Consider the following 21,055-nt stretch of genomic DNA (forward strand, 5'->3'; position numbering starts at 1 on the left):
AAAATTATACAATCATCGACTAGCACCTAAGTCTGGTCATAAACACGGATATTATAATATCAAAATGCTACGAATATTATAATATCAAAAAAGTGCACTTGATATGCGTAAAACATAGTTACTACATATAGGCTGATTTTTCAATCCTTGGTTAAAATTTATCCATCCAATAAAGTATTACACGAACATTTTAAAATGTCACCTGTAAACTGTCAAATACGGACAATTAGAATACATTTTTGAAATGGTAGTGTAATACGTTATTCGATGAATAAGTTTTAACCAAGGATTGAAAAATCAGCCCATAGAAGCATAGATAGTATAGTGCTAAAACTAACTTACACATATTACTACTTCATCTGTGATAAAACTGAGAGCGTTTTTCACGTGAGAACGAAATTGTTGCACATTGTATATTTAAATTTTATATCTAGGTATACTGCTCGATAAACGAAATACACACATCAATACGAAATCTTATTACTGCGCTTGTAAAAGTTTACGTGAATGATAAAAAATAAGTGCTATGTCTGTTTGTCACAAAACTGTATCTCTGTAATAGTCATACATAGTAGTTACGTACATTTTTCACGGAATATGACAAGATTTTTTAACGTGAAACGTAGCCTTTCGAAAGTAAACATTCGAACAACGAGCAATGTAAAAATATCTGATTCATTTTTTTATAGCTGGACTAGCGGTCCGCCCCGGCTTCGCCCGTGGTACATATGAAAAATAGATGTTGGCCGATTCTCAGACTTACCCGATATGCACAGAAAATTTCATGAGAATTGGTCCACCGTTTCGGAGGAGTATGCAGACTAACATTGTGACACGAGAATTTTATATATAAGAGAATATTAGATTTAAATATCCTATTAGCAAAGTGTAAAGTCCTATTTAACCCTTGGAACGGAGTTTGCCACTGAAAAAAGAGAAAATATTTAGCGTGAACATTCAAATTTACAGTTTAAAACAAACTTCACCCGCAAATTCTAAGATGAAATATAACGAAAATTTCATAAAACCCGGTCAAATTAATAAAACTTGAAACTTACAAAGTAAACGCTGACGATCTGATTCTTTCACCAGCTAAGGAAAATACGGGGTATCAAAACTTGAATTCAATTTTAAACTATCCAACATTCGATTATACGCTCTCAGTCGATCACTTAAGGTGCATTTTCGTTTGATACGTAATCAGTAGTTATCCAAAATGACGTCATATATCGGGCTGAAAGATTCTAAAAGTTTTATCCGAATATGAAACAGCCTAGCTAATATGGTATAGTGTTAGGGTTAGCACTCGGATGTTTATTTTACATCTTAGGCTGGTTGCAGAGCTTGACCGACCGTCAGTGCGTACCGTCGGTCCTGACGATACGCATCAACAATTGTATGACTATGACACTAAGGGCATGACAATACGCGTGCGTATGGTCGGTCTAGCTATGAAGGGTTTTATGAATTTCCATACATATGACAAGCGCGACTGACGTACGCACTGATGGTCGGTCAAGCTCTGCAACCAGCCTAAGTACAGAGTTTTTCAATCTGTGCCTCACGATTATCATTTATTTTTATTTTTATAGGAATAGTTTTGTGTGTAACTGCTAAGGAGTTTTCTATTCTAAATACAGCAATATTGTATCAATAATATCAATAATAACAAATCTATCGTGTGATATTCTATTAATTGTAATGAACAACAAAATTTACTGTTGAACTATTGCATTTTCATACTTTTTAAAAAAAACATATTAGTATCCCTACTTTTTAATAAGGTTATTACCCTAAACTTGTATATGATTAATTAAAACATATTATTACGTAGGTAATGACCTAAAAATAAAATTCATCAAAACAGCAAACTTTCCAAGGCATATACTTAATTAAGTAATACATCATCTGGTACTCAGGACCTATTACTTTTTGCCGGGTTATACTAATATTCTTGCTAACCTAATTGCTAGATAATGTTGAAAAGCGCTGCCTTAAACCATAGTATAAAGAGAAGAAGTAGGCCGACTCCCTGCGTTTAGGACCGCACGGTACCTATACTCGCGAGACGCAGGGTTGTCACTTGTCACGTTGATATATTAAATAATTGTATAAACAAACACTGACTGTTCACAACAATGGCGCGGCCCTTTCGAGAGCGGTCCATGAGAAGGAACCGAGCGGCGTTGTGTGCGTGCGTCAAGCTTGCGTACGTACATGAACGGGGGGCGTGGCCAAGCTCTGCGCGTATACAAACGGCGCGATGTACCTTTGTTCAAAGATAACTTACTGGTTCTCTTTATACTATGCTTAAACTGTACGATGTTTATAGTTCGACCTAATTCAAAAGTTGTGGCGCACCTGTTGTACCTATAAACTTATATTAGTATGGGCACACTGCAACCTATTTTGTTGAATACATTGTTGTGACACATTATTTAGATTAATTTGTGGTTAAATTTATAGTTTTCTATTAAGTAATACAGTTTTCTTAAACGTGTTTTGTCGTGTCATAATCTAAGTTATCATACTCCTCCGAAATGGCTGGTCTGATTTTCGTGAAAATTTGTCAGAATTTGATTCATGCATAATTTTTATTTCATGTGAAATTATATGAATACAAAAAATAAACATTCTTGTTCATATACTACACATGTGCTGCTGAAATAAGGTCGAATTATATACAGTTCTAAGGAAAATAAAATAGGTAGTCGATGATAAAATAACAAACCTTTTTCAAGTCGGTTACTAAACAAACCAAAGAAGAAACGTAGTAAATGATCGATATACATTATTTATTCGTAATCCGAATACATTAGAATCGTATTTTATAATTTTCCTTTTAGTATTAACTAAGTTACACAGGAAATTGGTTTTAAATTGAAGGTACCGCAGTAAATACGGAGCACCTCATAAAATCGAGTTATGAAATAAACTCGATGGAAAAAATGTATCGGGAAATAACTTGTTGGTGACTACTGTGTGTGTGAACTTTTTATTTTTATTAACATACTTAATTAATAGAAAGACGCGTGGCACTCGGGGACTGCCGCGGTAAAGCTATTGCATAGCATGCCTTCAAGCCACACCTCCGTGTCCGTTGGAGTGGGGAGCGTGAGGTTTTTCGTTACGGAATTTCTCGATTCGGTCCCCGCGCTCAAGGCCCGCGATAGAAGCTATGCAATAGCTTAAAAAAAATGTTGAGTGTAGTACATACTGAGTAGTTAAATGTTTAAGTGCTACGCTACACTTTTAATTGTTATCAAATGCGACGTTTATACATTATTGCCTTATAAAATTTAATTAAAGAGAAATATAAACGGAAATAAGTAGGTAGTGTTCGAATTTTGAAAAAGTACTTCGGTTTGAGTCTTACAAGAGATGCTATTGAATAAAACAACATTTTTTCATATTTTTACATATTTTGAAGCAGACTTTTAAAAGGTAAAGTTGAGAACTTATTTTCTGCTCTACCATAATTAATCGAACCACTTCTTTATGCTTGCTATGGTTTTATGTAAATTAAATGTAAATCGCTAATCAAATAATAATAGTTAAACAGGCAAAAAATAATAATAATGACACATATTTTATTTTATAAGTTTCTATGGCTTTTGATGAATTTCTTAAATGTCTGAAGTTTAAACTTTATGTGGTTACTATTGGTTCGCTGTTTGCTTGTTACTCAGTTATTATAGAATCATTTTCCAATAGCTGATAAATTACTACTCCTTACTACTTAATAAAACATCGATGTAGCTTATTTAAGTTGACTTCTGTTTCTCTTTGATGCATTTTTTTTGGATCGTATTTTTTAAGTCAGAAGTTTATTAGTATAGTTATATCTTTGTAATGCTTAACATTATTTTATAAAGCATTTGAATAACGTAAAACCATAATAAAATAAAAAAAATATCAAATGCTTAACATTTTCAAGCTATGAGAGCTTATATGTAATAACACAGACTAATCATAGTAATAATATAAAACTCAAAGGTGATTGTCTGACTGACTAACATAGTGATCTATCAACGCAAAGTTCAAACACTGAACGGATTGGGCTGAAATTTGGCACGCAGGTAGATGTTAGGACTTAGGACGTAGGCATCCACTAACAAAGTATTTTGATCAATTCTACCAAGGGGATAAAATAGGGGATGAAAGTTTGTACCATGAAAAAATATTTTCCACGCTGTGATGCTGCGGGCAACAGCAAGTATGATAAAAAATACACATTTAAAATTACAACTTACAATACTTTAGTTTTGAGTACCTACACTATTACTTAAATATTATTTTCAATCAATATCATTCAGTTACTACTCTTTTAGTCAACAGTACCAAAAACGAAGTTTGCAATTAATTGAAAAAAGCAATATTACAAGTATAATATTCACAATATTGTATAAGAAAAATATTTAAATCGTGCATAGTATTCTTTATTCAATACGTAAAATGTGTGTGTGAAGTCCCATGTCCCCTAGTGGGGTAAGGGGCAGATGCATTTTTTAAATATCTGTTTCACTGATCGATTTTCTTTAGGGACACCTACTTGAGCCTTCTGTGTCCTACCAGACCGAGACATTTTTTTTTCTTCGTCTCCACCGGGAATCGAACCCAGGACCCTTCGGTGCTACGCTCACGCGTCAACCACTGTATCAAGGAGGCGGACACGTAAAATATAGCGTAAGAATAAACTCTGACTTGCTTGCTACCGTCGGTTTGTTCGTTTTATTACAAGCTTTTGTTTGAATCATTCTAGTGTGAATAGTCAAATACTACGTATATATACATAGCAAATACAGTGTTTGCTCTGAAAATTCTGGTTAGATTTTACTGATGTTTTTATTTATGATACTACGTGTTTCATTGGAAAATTTCCCCGCTTAGAGTTAAAATTAAAATAATCCGTAAATTGCGTATTAAAGTTTTATTTTTATATTCATTTTAATTATAAGGAAGACTTTGTATATAAATTTAGAACACATTAATTATTAATATGAACAAACACAATCACGAAATAAGTAAACACCAACAAACATCCCTACTAATCCCGACTAATATTATAAATGCGAAAGTAACTCTGTCTGTCTGTTATGCTTTCCCGCTTAAACCTCTGAACCGATTTTGATGAAATTTGGCACAGACAATCTTCAGACCCTGATATTGAATAAAGAACTGAGAAAGAACATAGGCTACTTTTTATTGCGAAAAAACACCACGCTGACGAAGCCGCGGGCGGAAGCTAGTAATAAATAAATCTATTTTATGTAAATCCAGTAATCTTGTAAGCAAATTGTTTTATAAATCAACCAATTCAGAAGGAAATATATTTTTTTTCCCGCAAAACAGCTTAATGCAAAAACGTTAAGTGCACGCCAGAAAATCTGCGGCAGTATGCTAATCTATACTAATATTATAAAGAGGAAAGATTTGTGTGTATGTATGTATGGTTTTCACGCATAAACTACTGGACCGATTTCAAAAATTATTTCACCATTAAAGCTGCATCTTCACTGAGCAACATAGGCTATATTGCATTTTCAAAAAAATGAGAGACCCTTACCAAAAATGCAATAATGTAACCCAAGGTGTAAAAAATTCCTTAATAAAAATTCTGTCATCGCGTGCGCTGCGGAATCTATTCCTTGAAGTACGAGGATGGTTCTTATGAAAAAAAACGTAAACATGTAAGTACCACGGGCGAAGCCGGGGCGGAATGCTAGTATTATTATAAAATCTTCATATAAAATATACATATTATCGTCGACCTATCGTAAGTATGTAGGCTACTTATCGTTATCTGAATTTTAATTGGTATTTTACTTACTATCCCAAATTTAATCCGTATAGACTAATCAAAATTAAAAAGCTTACAAAGGATAAAGAAAATTAATTATCTTTGGGTTTTCAAAAAGATAATAGATAATTAAAACATAATGAGGATTAGAATCATGTTTAGTATCTATACCTTCAGGCTTTCATGATAGGTAGTAAATATCTTACGGTCCATTTACATCAAACGAGCGAGTGCTCATTATAACCCCACTGTGTCAAATTATTAACCGACTTCAAAAAAAAGGAGGAGGTTATCAATTCGGCCGGTATGTTTTTTTTTTATGTATGTACACCGTTTACTCCGAGGTTTCTGAACCGATTTACGTGATTCTTTTTTTGTTCGATGCGGGATTGTGTCGAATTGGTCCAATAAAAATTTTATTCGGATAGGCCCAGTAGTTTTTATTTTATGAGCATTTTTGTCTATATTTGTAAATGTTGCAAGTGCAAGTTTGAAGTCGGTTGTTTTTAACGCAGTTATCACTTGTGTTATTTTAGTGTAAACAGGCGTAGAGCATTCTTTCGTTGTTATTTAATTGTGCGTTCGAAAAGATTCTATGCAATGTTCTATTACAGAACAACACTGAATACGAGTTTTCGATTACACTAAAAGATTACGAAATACGCTCTTGCTCTAGCTCTATGTTCGTTTGATCTTAATGCAGCAGAATATCTGATCCTTTCTATCTTAGATAACATACGTCAGAATGTATATGTATCCACTATCCATTTACCTATCTACAAGGAACAGACACCTCATCTGTAGCACAGTCTGTAGGCATAACATATGTAAACATCATTAAATGGACCTGTAGATTGACGTTTATACAATACCTACAAATATCTATTGACATTTTTAAGCTATTGCATAGCTTCTAAAGCGGGCCTTGAGCGCGGGGACCGAATCTAGAAATTTCGTAACTAAAAAACCTCACGCTCCCCACTCCGACGGGCACGGAGGTGTGGCTTAAAGGCATAGCTGATAGCATACAATAGCTTTACCGCGGCAGTCCCCGAGTGCCACACGTCTTTTTTTTCTTGGTAAGTGCTAACGAAATAATATCATGTTCCCAGGTCTGCTAAGCTGCTCTATATTACTTACTTTTTCTTTTAAGGAATCAAAAATTAAAACGGGTTTAAATCCAATTTCTATATAAGGGTATGTTGTCATCAAATGACAAATCCAACAGCGCGTCCTATAAAATAGATAAATATGTAGTTTAAAAAAACTAAAAAACACGCTTTTCATAGAAAACCGAACTAAAAAATAGAAAATTTTATCAAATTATTGTATTGTCATCGGTCCTCAATAAATCTACAAAGTTTGAACGAAATCTGGCCGTTTAAAGTGGGTCAAAATCGCGCCCAAAGAAGTCGGTTACAAACATACAGGTGAAGCTAATATAAAGCGTGTAAAAAATGCAGATAAAAATAATAATCTACAGATACTAATATTATAAAGAGGAAAGGTTTGTAATTATGTATGTATGTATGGTTTTTACGCATAAACTACTGGACCGATTTCAAAAATTCTTTCACCATTAGAAAGCTGCATCTTCACTGAGCAACATAGGCTATATTGCATTTTCAAAAAAAATAGAGATCCTTACTAAAAGTGCAATAATGTAACCCAAGGTATAAAAAATTCCTTAGTAAAAATTCTGTCATCGCGTGCGCTGCGGAAGCCATTCCTTGAAGTACGAGGATGGTTCTTATGAAAAAAAAAAACGCAAACATGTAGGTACCACGGGCGAAGCCGGGGCGGACCGCTAGTTATTAAATAAAAGACAAATCAAGCTCCAGTAATTTTTTTTAATACGATAAAAATAGGATTCATGACGTCATTGTTTAATATCTATACAGAAATATAATACGTGTGAAAATTCTAAAAAGACTATTTTTATAAACATGAGCTTTCGCTGCACTGTATGTTTACAAACATGCAATCTTTCTAAAACCTTGAATTCGAGGGTATTTTTAGAAACGAAGAAAGAATAAGGATTCAATGGTTGTATCTTCTCCAATATTAAAAGGAATCTAGATAGAATGAAATGTTTAATGTAACAATTGTAACTGAGAAATAAACCTATATATTTAAGGAGATACATAATCTATACTAATATTATAAAGCTGAAGAGTTTTTTGTTTGAACACGCTAATCTCAGAAACTATTGGTTCGATTTGAAAAATTATTTCAGCGTTTGATAGCCCATTTGTCGAGGAAGGGTATAGGCTACATAATATCATCACGACCAACAGGAGCGGAGCCACGCGGGTGAAACCGCGAAGCGCAGCTAGTATGTAATATATTAGGTATGTTAAATCATTCTAATCGTCTTATGATTTCTGATTATAGTCAATACTTTAGTGATAATACACTAATTTTATAAAGAGCAAGACTTAAGTGTGTAGTAAAATTGATTCAGCAGAATTTTTGCAATTATTACTGAGTAACATTTTATTAATCAATCCGCACGGAGCTGGGATGTGCGGCTAGTAACGTCGACTATTTATCGAATGTTTTCATAATTAGCCAACTTGTTCTCACTATACATACAAAAGTCTAAGGTTTAAAATTCAAAACAATGACCAATGCAGACAGTAGACACATTATCCAATATTAACTCTACTATTATTATAATGTGCAGATAATCAATATATTTTTCAGTCAGTAGTACAGTCTCCATTCCTCGAGATTTAAATACGATCTAACTAGTGAAAAACCACTTCTAGTAGATATTTAACCTGTTCCAATCTTTCAAAACCAAGGAAAACGACAACACACAAAAACCACTAATACTAAGTAGGTACTAGTAGATATTAAATCTGTTTCAAACCTTTTAAAACCAAGAAAAAACAACACACAAGTCAAATATAGAAAACGAATGCACACATTCAGATATTAAAAATCATTCTCATAAATATCATAACTTCGATATATAAATATTACGAGATATTACTGCAAGATCGCATGAATTTCAATATGAACGGTCTGATATTGCTAAGCTTAAAAATCAACTAGTTTGTAGACAGTGCTAGTAATGGATCCTGCATTTAAGCCTGTACTACACTGGGCTTTTATTTTTAACTGGCTTAACTAAAGGAAGATAAATTCAACACTCATTTTACTAAATCTATACTAATATTATAAAGCTGAAGAGTTTGTTTGTTTGTTTGAACGCACTAATCTCGGGAACTACTGATCCGATTTGAAAAATTCTTTCGGTGTTAGATAGCCCATTTATCGAGGAAGGTTATAGGCTATATTTCATCACGCTACGGGCAATAGGAGTGGAGCCACGGGGGTGAAACCGCGCGGAGCAGCTAGTGAAAGATACAAACGACAATTATGTTCTTCCAAAACAAAGATAGAGTACATGAAATATTTTTTTATTGTATATGCTATGCTTTACAAAAGTTCAATTATCCGTAATAATCTAGTTGAATTAAAAAGGTTGACTTAATAATATGAATTCCACTTCTCCGTGAGACTATATCCAAGAAGACAGAATGGTAGTAGATTTCATGCATGGACAGTGGACACCCATCAACAAACTAACCGTTTCCAACGTTGCTACATCTACTCATCTGTGTCTAGAAATTTCAATAAATTCATTTTTGCTTCTAATATAAAGACCATTTTTTATGTTAAAACTCATTGTGTCAATGACTCTAAAAACCAAACATAATTTCGTTCAAACTGAAAGCGATATTTTGTATCTGTAAATAACATCTTTAATCAGGTATTGCATCTTTCTCTTGCACCACACTAACGAGCGAGATAAAACACCCTATGGTAATGAGGAACATAACCGTTTAAATTTAAATACTGGCAATAAAAGCGTATGTCCAAAATATCCTTTTGTCTAACTCGAATGGGCTTTTCAAAATGGCCGCGTTATAATATACAATACAACAATGCAGTATAAACAATACGCTTGTACAGTCAACATCGATAGATAATTTACTTACTTATTATAATATCATAATATTATATTGATGATTTCCAATATAAGGAATATTCTAATAAAAACTCCAGTGTTTTTTTGTCAGTTAAGTTATCAGTTATCGCCCATAGTTTCAATAGATCTTATACAATCTGTTGAAAATCATAGATCTACCGACCTGTATTCATAAATATGCGTTGGTGCATATAAAATATTTTATTGCAAAATTTATTTTTAAATTGACTATTTCATTTCTTAGCAAAATCTATTAGAGTAAATAGAAAGTTACATTTTTAAACCTGGTAATTTTATACCAAATAATAATGATGTTGACCGTACCGACGCAGTGCTATGATTTAAGGCATATTGTTTTCTGAAAATATGATCCTTTGATGTTAATATGATTTTCTATTGAGACTATATAAAGATATTAAGAAAATAATAGTATGATATTAAAAAATCTACAAATCTAGAGACATTGGTTCATTTTCTTTTATACATATTACTAGCGACCCGCCCCGGCTTCGCACGGGTGCAATGCTGATCTATACTAATATTATAAAGCTGAAGAGTTTGTTTGTTTGTTTGTTTGAACGCACTAATCTCGGGAACTACTGGTCCGATTTGAAAAATTCTTTCGGTGTTAGATAGCCCATTTATCGAGGAAGGTTATAGGCTATATTTCATCACGCTACGGGCAACAGGAGTGGAGCCACGGGGGTGAAACCGCGCGGAGAAGCTAGTACTAAATACACTACAGAAAAATTGTGAACGTTGTATAGGTATAAAAATATAGCGGCCCGCTCCGGCCTCCGGCATCGCACGGGTATAAAATACATAGCCGGGCGGCCGCAAACGCTACGTCCTGCAATTTTTAAATCTGTAATATCTTCGAAAATATTCACTTAAATCATACGGTGTAAAGGGCCATATAGATCTATATTAAATAAACAATGTATCCATGGTATTTAATTGGTTAAGGATTAATGCTGTATTGGTTAAAATCGCTTCGAAAATTAGCCATTATTTGTCGTAAAAAGTAAATGACAAAAAAAAGTTATTGTGGGTTATCCATAAGAGATAGACATATACCATCGCGGACTTTTCTGTAGACCTTTTCAATGTGTATAATACTTAGTACATTATTTTGATAAAACTCGTAGGGTTCAGCCTGCGTTTGCAATGTAAGCGGAATAAATGTAATTTTTTACGACATCACATTAGAAACCTCAAAAATAACAGTACTTCTCCACTACTTAATGGATCTTATTATACATATAAACCTTCCTCTTGAATCACTCTTTCTATTAAAAAAAACCGCATCAAAATCCGTTGCGTAGTTTCAAAGATTTAAGCGTACAAAGGGACATAGGGACATAGGGACATAGGGACATAGGGACAGGGAAAGCGACTTTGTTTTATACTATGTAGTGATGTACATAATATTTCATACTAATAATAGGTATTATAAATGCGAAAGTAACTCTGTCTGTATGTCTGTTACTCAATCACGCCTTAACTACTGAACCAATTTGCATGAAATTTGGTATAGAGATATTTTGATACCCGAGAAAGGACATAGGCTACTTTTTACCCCGGGAAATAGGATAGGTTTTATCCCGGAAATCCCACGGGAACGGGAACTACGCGGGTTTTTCTTTGACTGCGCGGGCGAAGCTGCGGGTGGAAAGCTAGTATTTCATAATGTTCCTTTCAACGACATTAAACGTCTAAAAAAGTATGATATTATCATCGTATAATACTGTAGATATAATATGATTAATTTATTAGTTTCATATTACAATTAAGAATTATATGTATTGTACTTTTGCTAATATGTAATCTTTTCAAACGCTTTCCCATGAATATAAAAGATCAAGAAACAAGTCAACCAAAAGAAAGTTTTTCACACATTGATTATTTTGTACCAATTGGATCACGTCAATCGAATGTAACCACGTTTTACTTTAGGTTAAAGTCGATTGGGTTCGATTCCCAGTGGAAAACTGTCAGTCTGGTTGGGTTTAGTAATGTATAGACTTACAGATTATAGCTCAAAGTAAATTTAAGTGGGAAATAATAAACATCTTTATACTAATAAAACATAATCGAGCCGGTCTTTTTATTATATAAATGACTAATTTAATTTTTCTTATATGTATGCAATACATTGTATTGCAATACTATTATACTCTATACTGTGTTACCATTCTATTGTTATAATATAGGTTTTTTTCTATGCTACATTTTATCCAGATCCGATTGGTTTTTTGACTTCTATCATAGCGATATTTAGGGATGATTTTTCAATCCTTGGTTAATACTTCGAATAACGTATTAAACTACCATTTAAAAAAAGGTATTCTTTGCCTGTATTTGACAGTTTACAGGTGACATTTTAAATTTTAATGTTATCGTGTTATACTTTATTGGGCGAATAAGTTTTAACCATGGATTGAAAAATCGGCTCTAAGTAGAATAAGATTCAAAAATACTACTTATACTGTGCTAAATGCCTAACTTAATTTCTAAGAAAGTAACTTTTAACATACATTCCTATCTAAAAGAAAAGATGCACCTCTTAAATAGTTTATTATGGAAGCAAAATCAACAAATATTATAAGACCATCATATCTTCTCATTAAGATCTCAGCACTTATAAATTAACTAGCCGTGTTAACGAGTTGTTTTAACGAAGTAGAATGAGATTTTAATAGCTTAATGATTCTAAAATACTGTTTCTTAGTTTATTTTTGTGCTATGGAAAATTATTTTCAGTACAATATAGTAGTTCTAACATTAATTAAAGGCTATGATTGTGAAAAGTTATGGTAACTTGTGAAGTACCTACGTAATTTTCATAATTTGAGGTATCATTAGAAGCTTCTTGTTTAGGTTTTAGCGCAATGATTATTATTATATATTACTAGCAGTCCGCCCCGGCCCCGCCCTTGGTATAGGTATGTTTACGTTTTTTCCATAAAAACCATCCTCGTACCTACTTCAAGGAATAATATAAAAAAAAGAATTATTGAAATCGTCAACCCGTACACGCGTGATGCCGTGACCAAGGGAAACAGGGATTCATTTTCATACATATAGAGATTTATGATATGCTCTACTAAAAAACCAAATGTCATGTTTTTCTGTAGATCAAGCTACGCTTATTTCTTAAAAAAAATGAAAGCTAGATACTTATTTTTATCAACGATGTGTGATGTGTTAGCAAGCACACATTTTCATAAAGAATAGTTGAAGCAATGAGAACATATTCACTAAATACCTTATCCTACGTTAAAATGAAAAAAACAAGGATTAACCTCAATAGAATTCTAAACACGGTATTAGTTAAATGCAGTTTAATTAAAACTAGACTATCGTTTACTTCGTTAGTGTAACGTTTGCACAGTGGGTATGAAATAATTAGCATTTGTTTAGACTTTAGAGCATAGTGCGTTCATTTTGTTATTAAGCTTCTAAGCTTACAAGTTCTTAAAGACTTATTCAAACGCTCATATTTTTATTAGCGTTCTCTTTATTTGTATTTTTTTAATGTGTGCTTAATTTAAATATATCATGGAAGTTGGTAGGATGTTCTAATAATGATGTTGCCGGTTGGCCAATAGTTGGCTTACTAAATCATGTTTGGTTTTTTTTTTTCTTTTGAAGCACTCTTCTTCAGTCGGTATCTAGTATAACGGTATTAGCTATATAATTATACTTACAATAATTATTATCTTTTGCCTTTGTTAGTAATCGGTATTAACTTCGAAGAAAATTTATTGTAGTATCAAAATATATATATTTTCTAATGTAATACGACTACTTACGGTCGATTGAGGCGAAGACGACATGAACCTTGTTCTTAAATTTATTTCTCAAAAAAATTAGTATTGCCGAGCTGTTATTATATATAAAATTCTCTGTCTTATATATAAAATTATATATAAAATTCTCGTGTCACAATGTTAGTCTGCATACTCCTCCGAAACGGGTGGACCGATTCTCATGAAATTTTCTGTGCATATCGGGTAAGTCTGAGAATCGGCCAACATCTATTTTTCATATACCACGGGCGAAGCCGGGGCGGACCGCTAGTAATATATAATGTATATATAAAATAATTACATCAAGACCATTTTTCCAATTTAGAAAGAGTTTCTAATAAAATTGATCTTAGATTAAAATCTGAAGTAACAAATTCAAAGAAATATGCTAATTGAGATATTTAAATAGATTTTATTCGTCGAACCTTTGAAGTTTGGAACTAACTACGCACCCTTTGAGATCTTTTGAGGAAATCTGGTTGTAATAAAGGTTATTAGGTACCTCAGCTCTGTTGAGTGCAATTTTATAGGCCACTTCGTTATCAGGGAAGCGAAATCTCGCCTTCTATCTCGGTTTTTGCGAGTAAAAAGGTTTCTTGCAGTGTTAGAAGTATATTATGTATTATAGACCTTTAGTTTCTTAAGTATATTATTTATTTATGATGAAATCTAACAGCAAGTTTTTATTTCTATAAGCGTTGATTTAGAATCTAGGTATACTAATATTATAAAGCTGAAGAGTTTGTTTGAACACGCTAACCTCGGGAACTACTGGTTCGATTTGAAAAATTCTTTCGGTTTTAGATAGCTCATTTATCGAGGAAGGCTATAGGCTATATAATTATCATCACGCTACGGCCAACAGAAGTGGAGCCACGGGGGTGAAACCGCGCGGAGCAGCTAGTTAAAAATAAGTGGATTTGTGAAATATACGTAAGATTGTTTTCCACAGAAAGTAAGTGATGTAAAATAAATTACATTTGAAATCAAGAATTTCGTTTTCCATGTATATTTAAAAAAAAGAGCGTGTGCGCCAAGCACACGTTTTAGAAGTGAAACTTCTTTGGCAATATAAGAAGATACCATAAAGCCATGCATGACGTTTCGGTATTGCCAAGAAGCAACCTTGAAATTTTACTCTCAGTGCGCCTAAAGAAGTTTCACTTCAAAATAATATGACTATTTATTCATAGTGTCCTTAATAGAGAATGCAGGTTCAGAAACACATTTATATAACTTGAATATATTACTTACCCTCTTTAAAATAATCTCTTCCTTAATCCCATAGGTGACAGCATCAGGACCCCTCTACGTATTTGAAGTACCTACCTACATATTGCTGGAAGTTCGCGTGCGTTAACATTTATATGATACTAGCGATCCGCCCCGGCTTCGCACGGGTGCAATGGCGGCCGCCCGGTACCGCCGCAAACGCTACGTCCCGCAATTTTTAAATTTGTAATATCATCGAAAATATTTACTTAAATCATACGGTGTAAAGGGCCATATAGATCTATATTAAATGAAAAATGTATTCAAGGTATTTAATTGGTTAAGGATTAATGCTGTATTGGTTAAAATCGCTTCGAAAATTAACCATTATTTGTCGTAAAAAGTAAATGACAAAACAAAGTTATTGTGGGTAATATCCATAAGAGATAAACATATACCATCGCGGACTTTTCTGTAGACCTTTTCAATGTGTACAATACTTAGTACATTATTTTGATAAAACTCGTAGGGTTCAGCCTGCGTTTGCAATGTAAGCGGAAAAAATGTAATTGTTTACGACATCACATTAGAAACCTCAAAAATAACAGTACCTACTTCTCCACTATTTAACCCTTAATCGGCCATGACTTCAAACAAGTTTATTTTAATACATCAGTACGGGGTTATATCGAGATTAAATAGTAAAATATTAAAAAGTAAAATATTGGGTAGCTTATAGGTTTTTTTGGCGGTGGGATATTATTTCCCTATAACCATTAAAAGTTATGTTTTGTGGGAAATTATTTCCCTATATCCATGAACATACATGTGGGAAATAATCTCCCACTTTTGCCGCTTTTGCCCGCGCCTTTACTCGTCGATTTTAACACAGGGACAAAAAATAAAAATGCATCATTAAATTTATTATTTATTGAATATGTATGAATTTTTAAATTACTTTTTACTTTACTCAACTTTTTACTTTTTATACCTACTTGGTATCTGGTCGCGCCAATATAAAAATATACGTAAATGTATTCTCGATATGAAAGTGGACTGTATTTTGATCTACGTGGTGTTAGCAAAGAGGGATAGACAGGATACACACGGCACGTACCTCGTCGGAGGGAGTAGCGTCCAGAACACACGCGCCGCCACGCGGTCAGGGTCCTCCAGCTCGCGGCGGGCAAGAACGGCGTCCAGTCCCACACTCCACACAAACACACACGCGGCGGTGAGCGCGACCAAGGGCCGGGGCACGGGATACCCCGGTGGTGTTACAAGGGCACAATGCCTGATGATCTAGAGAGCCTCGTGGAAGCTCTCCGGCGGTGGCCGAGTCCCGAACCTCGCGAAGGAACGGAGCGAACCCGACTGACTGCAGCGACAAGCACGTCGCGTTCACGTCTTATTGGACGTGTCACGTGGTTAGTGACCACGCGATGATTGGTTGTGCTCGTATGTAGGGAAGGATGAAGGAACACACCACAAACAATAAACGTTTAATTTCTACATTTACTATTTTAATTATATTGGCGTTACCATATCCACCCGCCCTAAATGGGTCACCATTTAAAACCAATCATAAGATACAGCGAAAAACTATGACTCTAGGATCGCATAATGCGCGCGGGTTAATAAAAGTCCTAAGAGCCACGGCGGTAATATAAATAACAAGTTCTATGGCTCTAGGAGCGCAAAATGCGAGCGGGATAATAAAAAATCCTAAAAGTCACGGCGGAAATATAACTAACTAATTCTATGACTCTAGGATCGCGTAATGCGAGCGGGGTACAAAAAATTCCTAAAGTCACGGCGGTATTACAACTAACAAATTCTATGACTCTAGGATCGCGTAAAGCGAGCGGGGTATAAAAATTCCTAAAGTCACGGCGGTATTATAACTAAGAAATTATAAACGAAAGCAGTGCAAAACTTAAAATTAAACTTAACTAACTGCGGTAATATACTAATGCGATATAACTATTGTCTTGGAAGCGGACATAAACGAACGACCGGGCGAAGGTAAGTTCCCTTGGCGGTTCTAACTGTACAAACGCGCGCGACGTCGTCCTTTGAAGGATGTACTTTCTCTACGACGGCTAAAGGCCAGGTTAGGGGCGGTGCATTATCATTTATTACAACCACGACCGTTCCAGGAGTAATAGGTGTGGAAGGCATATTCCATTTCTGCCTAACCTGCAAACCGTGTAAGTATTGCAATCTCCAACGTTTCCAAAACGACTGGACTAACTTGTCCAGTAGCGAATGCCTATCAAGTAAACTGACGTGATCAGATTTGACTTGCGGCGCGGGTAAAGCTAATAAGAGCGCGGTAATTAAAATAACACGAAACAAATGCGTTATAATATTCATAAAATATTTAATCTGATAATAATCAATGATCATGATAATTATTTGATCATTGCGCGGTAGTATCACTGGATGCTTATGTGCATATTCCAGGGCGGAATCGCTTAGACGTCCGATGAGGATAAGTCTGTTGCGAATAAAAGGCCTCAAGCGGTTGAGAGCCTGCGAATAAAATTTATAATAGAGTATATTATAATACTCCTCTGCAAAATATTTATTTTGCAGGGCGGGAATTATTTTATTCTCAGCGAAATTAGGTTCCTCTACGGTCATCATAAAACCGCGGCGGGTTAATAATATAAGGAACCTATAAATATAAAATACACGACGCGACGAGACGCGAAGGGCGGTATCGTATAAAGCGCAATGCTTTATAGGCGGGCACACAGTGTGCGCTATTAATTTTCGTTCGGGAATGTCTGCAATAGACTCACCATTGAGATTCCTAAGAGGCCAATCAGATGGGTCCGAACGAGCCCACTGGGATCCGTGGAACCACAGAGGGTGCGAGACGAGATTTTGTGGCGTAATGCCACGCGAAAGAATGTCAGCGGGATTTTCAATACCAGAAATATGGTAGAAATTATCTGATGGGATGTTATACACGACTGTGGGAGCAACGAAGCCCATCATGTCCCACAGACGGGCGGTAATTGACAAGATGGAGTGCTTAGTGCACATCACATCGGCGGGAGCGGTAATTTAAAAATAAAAACAATCATGAACAGTAGACCAATGCAGACCAAGTAATTTATGTTGCACGGTCTTATCAAACTCCACCGCGGAGGGTAAAAGTTTGTGCGAAGCGGAAAGATTATCTAACACATTTTTGCTATTACTATTCCATTTAATAAGATCCCACTGAGCTCCCTTAAACAAATCGATGAGCTGCTGCGACGCGGAAACTGCTTCACATTCCGTGGGAATAGAGAAGGCGATATCATCCATATACAACGAGGAAGACGCAATGCCACTCGCGAGCGGATATTTCGCGCCGTCATCTTCTACGAGCTGTCTTACCGTGCGTAGTGCATGATAAGGACTAGACTTGATGCCGAAGCAAACTCGATTAAATTGATAAAGAAGCAGCGGATCCTGCGGGCTGAAACGATATAAAAAAACATTGAAAACGACGATCAAACTCACGCACGAATATCTGCAGAAATTGTTGGCGGCAATCGGCGGTCATGGCAATCGCGTGGAGACGAAAACCTAAAATTATTGTAAACAAATTGCCTTGTAAATTCGGCCCAACATGCAGAAGGTCATTCAACGAACGCTGGCTTCCAGAAGTTGGCATGCTAGCATCTAAAACCATGCGCAGCTTAGTCGACGATTTATCCTCGCGCAGAACAGCGTGATGCGGTATGATATAAATAGGTGTAGGGTCACGCGGATCATACGGAGGCGCGGGTGAAATATAATTCTTCGTTAGATAATCTTTTATGACGTCATCATATGCCAACCTTAATTTAGGTGAAGCTTGAAGCTTTCTTTCGAGGCACATGAAACGTTTTGCGGGCAATATTAAATGAGTCACCGAGAGTGTAGAAATCATCCTTAAATGGAAGCGAAACAATATATCTACCACTCACGGGGTCGCGGGTTGTAGTTAATTTATAATATTCTTCACATTCAACATCATCGGGATGTTGAACGGGCGGTGCGGTAGGAAGCTCCTCGAGCTCCCGGAAACGCCTGACTAACGAGTCAATAGCGGCGGTCTCTTGAACGTGACAACACGTCAAGGGCGGTTTATGTGTGTTAGGTATGGTGGGTACTGAACCCATTATTACATAGCCTAACACCGTGCGCAATGCAGCGGGCGCCGACGAGTCACGAGATGCATGAACTACGTCGGGGAGAAGCAGATGAGGGAACAGAGAAGCACCGATTAATAAATCGATTTTATTTGGCGTACCAAAACTCTCATCTGCGAGCGGTAAATGCGAAATATGCGATAAGACAGAAGTGTCTATAACAGCGGTAGGTAGTAAATCCGTAACATGATCAACAACTAGCGGTGAAATATTAAAAGATATGTTGTTGTCAAGACGCGAATAAAATTTTATATTTACGGAATTACTATTTACAATTTTTTCTGAACCACCGAACCCCTTTATAATAGTACGTTCGGTTTTCTGCGGTTTAATACCTAAACGTTCACAACATTCATTCGTAATGAAGTGACTTTGCGAAGCGGAATCTAAAAGCGCGCGAATAACTAGCCGTTCGCCTTTACAATTATAAGCTACGACTTCAGCGGTTGATAATAAAATAGTATGTTGTTTATTCGCGGGCGCGTTGCATTGAAATGCGTTATCAGTATCAGCTGTATAGCTAGCGGTATATAGCGCAATTACGTCAGGGCGGCATTCGCCCGACGGCGGTGACGGCGCAGGCAACGGCGGTGTGCTGCGCGGCGGGGGGTGAGACGCAGGCGCGGGAATGGACGATTCGCGTTTCAAATGTAACATCGTATGATGTTTTAATTTACAAATACGGCAATTAAAATTAGACGAACAACTAGAAAGTCGATGTTTTATACTGAGACAATTTATACACGCGTTTCTATCCTTTACGTATTTCAAACGTTCCTGCGGACTCATTTTATGAAAATTTGAACATTTAAATAAATGTTGATGCGTAATATTTGTACAAAGACAACTATAAGCGGAATCAGCGGTTGTTACGTAAGACTGATACGTCTTAGGCGGTGCGGAAGAAGTATTATTTGAACTGCGGTTATAATTATTATACTTTCGAGGCGGTTTATTTATTCCCGAATTTGTGGAAGGATGAATGCGTTCTAATACCTTCGCACGAGTTTGAATAAATTGAACTAAGTTATCAAAAGTAGGCATTTCACTACCAAACTTAGTCTCGAAAGCGCGAACAGTATCTGAGTCTAACTTCTTCAACGCGATATGAACAATCATTAAATCTGTAATATTATCTAACTTTATATTCTGTAAGGCGCGCACTGCGCTAATAAAGTTATCAGTAAATAAATCAAAGTTTGTTGCGGATGGAGAATGCAAAGGTTTAAAATCAAACATTTGATTTAAATACGCGGAAACCAACATACGTTTATCATCATATTTATTTTTTAAAGTTTGTAATATTAAATTATAATTTTCAGCGGAGGGGGTTATACCAGCTATAACAGTTGTGGCCTTCCCCGTTAATTTACCTAGTAAATAATATAAACGCTCGGCATCTGTAAGGCCGGGATTGTTATGAACAACTGATTCAAAATTCGAAAGAAACAGCGGAAATGAGCGAATATCACCCGAAAATGGTACTAATTCGATAGGCGGTAATTTAGGCCTATTTTTATGCAAATTATTAATATCTCCGTGTGACGGACTTGGTTGCGAATATTGCGATTTAATTCTTTTAATCCTGCTATATAAAGACTCGAATGCAACGAGGCTTTTATAATCAGGTTTCGCGGCGGGAATTAACGATAATAAACGAATATTGTATTCGTCTAAACACTGTTTATAATCATCGCGTAATGATTCTACCTGCGCGGACTCGTCAAGGAAACTTTCCATAAGCGCAGCGTTGTTTTGAATGTTCAAGGACAAATCATAAATTCTTTGCACCATTTCGAATATAATTTCGCGTTTAGCTAATAACATGGATAACTGCGAATCATTTATATCTTCCGAATCATTAACATCCGAAGCGTCACTATCAGGTAACTTAGTCATTTTCTTAGGCGGCATTTTTTAATAACAAAAGTATATATTCAAACAGAGAATGTTACAATACAAGTTACAATAACAAGTAATACGACTAAATAAAGTAGGTCAGCGACGCAAGCGTAATATGAACCGAGTTTGAATTTTC

General features: G+C 35.4%; 3 protein-coding genes across 4 annotated transcripts in view; 1 reads left to right on the forward strand and 2 right to left on the reverse strand.

Moving 5' to 3' along the window:
• Positions 1-21,055, forward strand: part of LOC149477485 (myrosinase 1-like) — a 305,300-nt gene that overhangs the window by 206,191 nt on the left and 78,054 nt on the right. The gene's annotated exons all lie outside the window — the stretch shown is intronic.
• Positions 1-21,055, reverse strand: part of LOC149477496 (uncharacterized) — a 202,496-nt gene that overhangs the window by 27,604 nt on the left and 153,837 nt on the right. The gene's annotated exons all lie outside the window — the stretch shown is intronic.
• Positions 15,869-18,591, reverse strand: LOC149477497 (uncharacterized). Its single transcript, XM_089710683.1, has 2 exons — positions 16,650-18,591; positions 15,869-16,577 (listed from the first exon to the last, which is right to left on the reverse strand). Exon 1 carries the CDS (start codon positions 17,876-17,878, stop codon positions 16,808-16,810), a length of 1,071 nt encoding a protein of 356 aa, XP_089566809.1. The 5' UTR covers positions 17,879-18,591; the 3' UTR covers positions 15,869-16,577; positions 16,650-16,807.

This window comes from Colias philodice, chromosome 25 (assembly GCF_061535455.1).
Source record: "Colias philodice isolate Cphi_HAF_F1 chromosome 25, ilColPhil1 Martin Lab GWU primary, whole genome shotgun sequence".
Lineage (NCBI taxonomy): Eukaryota > Metazoa > Arthropoda > Insecta > Lepidoptera > Pieridae > Colias > Colias philodice.